Source organism: Calidris pugnax, unplaced genomic scaffold, assembly GCF_001431845.1.
Source record: "Calidris pugnax isolate Ruff unplaced genomic scaffold, ASM143184v1 scaffold51, whole genome shotgun sequence".
In the NCBI taxonomy this organism is placed as follows: Eukaryota; Metazoa; Chordata; class Aves; order Charadriiformes; family Scolopacidae; genus Calidris; species Calidris pugnax.
In genome coordinates, this window is record NW_015090797.1 from 3,730,566 (window position 1) to 3,731,545 (window position 980).

Here is a 980-nt window from a genome sequence, read left to right on the forward strand (position 1 = left end):
CTCAGGGGGCTGCCACGGGCGGGCGGGGGCGGCCGAGGGGCTCGGAGGAGGCCCCCCCGCCCCGGGACGCGGCCTCCCCGCCGGGCCGAGGGGTGGGGACGAAAAGTTTGGCGGTACCGGGGAAGGCGGGCAGCTCGGCCCCGCCGCTCTTCAGCCGCCGCCGCGGGCGGGCTCCTTGTTGGCCAGCTTCTTGGTCTCCTCCAGGCCGTGCAAGGCGGCGATCTTGCACACCTGCTTGTAGTTCTGCACCGAGATCTGGTCGTTGAGGAACTGCACGCACAGCTTGGTGACCTGCGGGATGTGCAGGATCTTGCTGACCGACAGCACCTCCTCCACCGTGTCCAGCGAGAGGGTCACGTTGGCCGTGTACAGGTACTCCAGCACCAGCCGCAGCCCGATGGACGAGCAGCCCTGCAGCACCAGGTTGTTGATGGCCCGCGGGCTGGCCAGCAGCTTGTCCTCCGGGGAGGAGGAGGGGGTGCCGGGCTCCTCCTGCGGCTGCGGGGGCGGCGGCTCCTTGGGAGGGCCCCCCAGCCCGTCCTGAGCTCCGGGCCCCAGCCCCAGGGCGTGGGGGTGCCCGCCGCTCCCGCCGCCGCTGGAGAAGAGGGATCGGAAATACTGGGAGCAGGAGGCCAGCACGGCCTTGTGGCAGTGGAACTGCTGGCCCTGGGCCGTCAGGGTCACGTCGCAGAAGAGCTGCTTCCTCCACAGCAGGTTGAGGCCGTGCAGCAGGTTGTCGCTGTGGCTGGGGTCGAAGGTGGAGGTCCTGTCCCCGGATCTGGACATGGCGAGCGGCCGCCGACACACCTGCCTTTTAAACCCTCCTCCAACCTGGGCAGAGGGGTGGGGAGGAGAGCGGGGTGGGGTGGTGGGATGGGGTGAGAGGGGACACACACATACACACACACACACACACACACACACGGGACGACACAACAATAAACACAGAGCTTTTAGAGGCCCCGGAGGGCGCATCCCGG

General features: G+C 69.0%; 1 protein-coding gene across 1 annotated transcript in view; it reads right to left on the minus strand.

Moving 5' to 3' along the window:
- KLHL14 (kelch like family member 14) overlaps positions 1–980 on the minus strand; it is a 63,168-nt gene that overhangs the window by 60,762 nt on the left and 1,426 nt on the right. The window contains exon 2 of the mRNA XM_014936899.1: positions 487–831. Coding sequence (XP_014792385.1) covers positions 487–786 — 300 coding nt within the window. The 5' untranslated portion in view covers positions 787–831. The remainder of the gene's footprint in view (positions 1–486; positions 832–980) is intronic.